At 42.5% G+C, this 1122-nt stretch overlaps 1 protein-coding gene across 1 annotated transcript; it reads right to left on the reverse strand.

Moving 5' to 3' along the window:
• Positions 1 to 233: 233 nt before the first annotated feature.
• LOC121965256 (dysferlin-like) lies at positions 234 to 1013 on the reverse strand (the record flags this gene model as incomplete). The annotated part of the gene is made up of 3 exons (XM_042515416.1): positions 234 to 400; positions 658 to 789; positions 867 to 1013. Coding segments are annotated over 3 exons (446 nt in total), but the record flags the coding sequence as incomplete, so codon positions are not given.
• Positions 1014 to 1122: the final 109 nt, after the last annotated feature.

A 1122-nucleotide genomic window follows, 5' to 3' on the forward strand; every position in this document is an offset into this window, starting at 1 on the left:
ATGAAATAAACAAATACAAATATAACAAAATAAAATAAAATATTCAGTGTTTTCTTGCCAGTATTTAATGGGTACATGTGAATTATAATGGGGGAAAAACTGCACCCTAAAAGTGCAATACTGTCTCTAATTATCAGTTCAAAAAGCCACAAGGTGCACTTTTTTAAAAATAATAAAAACACCATCAGCAGCTTTTCTCAGAGACACGCAGTGTGGGACAAACACACACTCACGTCTTCTCGGGGCTGATGTACCACTCTCCAGCCCAGCTCCAGCCCGGCGACGGTCTGAAGCTCTCTTTGGGCAGTTTGACTCTCCCGGTGACGTCGCTGAACTTTGGGTAGGTCAGACCTGTCGTTCCCCAGCTGCCCACCAGGGCGAGCCGCGTCTGATTCTCGTACTGCAGAAAAATCGAGAAAAACACTTAAACGTGCACGTGAGGCCTCTTTATCAAATTATAGCATCTTTTTAATGATCGCAGGCCTGAAAAATAAAGTTGATGTTTCAGTCAAATAAATCACAATTTTCAAAATTCATTTTCAATATAATTTGCATTTTTATTTGCTTACTGAGGCTTCTATATCTGCATTTCTTTCTTTATAATTCCATTTATTTATTTTTCTATTATAACGGCATCTTTACTCCTCCGTTTCTTACCGTTTCAGCAAAAACGGACAGTTTTCCTTCAGCGTACTGATTGAAGTGTTTGACATCAGCAGCCAATCCAAACCAGACTTTGACCCTCAGCTGACCGGGAAGTTTGGCCTCTCCGCCGCTGCTCTGCGGGTTCTGAATGACACACACAGCAGGTCGGTAAAACTTTATCATAAAAAAAGGACAAAATTTGTGTTTCTCTGTGTGTGTACCTTGAGGAAGACAGTCTGCAGCTGTCCGCAGTGTTTGCCGCAGTGCTGCTGCGAGAAGATGACGGTGTGCGCCGGGATGCGGTGGTACGCCACCCTGCGGTCGCCCTGCAGCATCCAGATCACGATGTCTGGGAGGCTGTTCTGAGGCTGGACGAGAGACAAAGAGGACAAAGACAGAGAAAACATGTGACTGAGGTCTGCAGAGGTGGATTTTATTTTTTTCATAATTTTTTTAAAAATGTATTTATTTTTTAAT

Source organism: Plectropomus leopardus, unplaced genomic scaffold (assembly GCF_008729295.1).
Source record: "Plectropomus leopardus isolate mb unplaced genomic scaffold, YSFRI_Pleo_2.0 unplaced_scaffold19229, whole genome shotgun sequence".
Lineage (NCBI taxonomy): Eukaryota > Metazoa > Chordata > Actinopteri > Perciformes > Serranidae > Plectropomus > Plectropomus leopardus.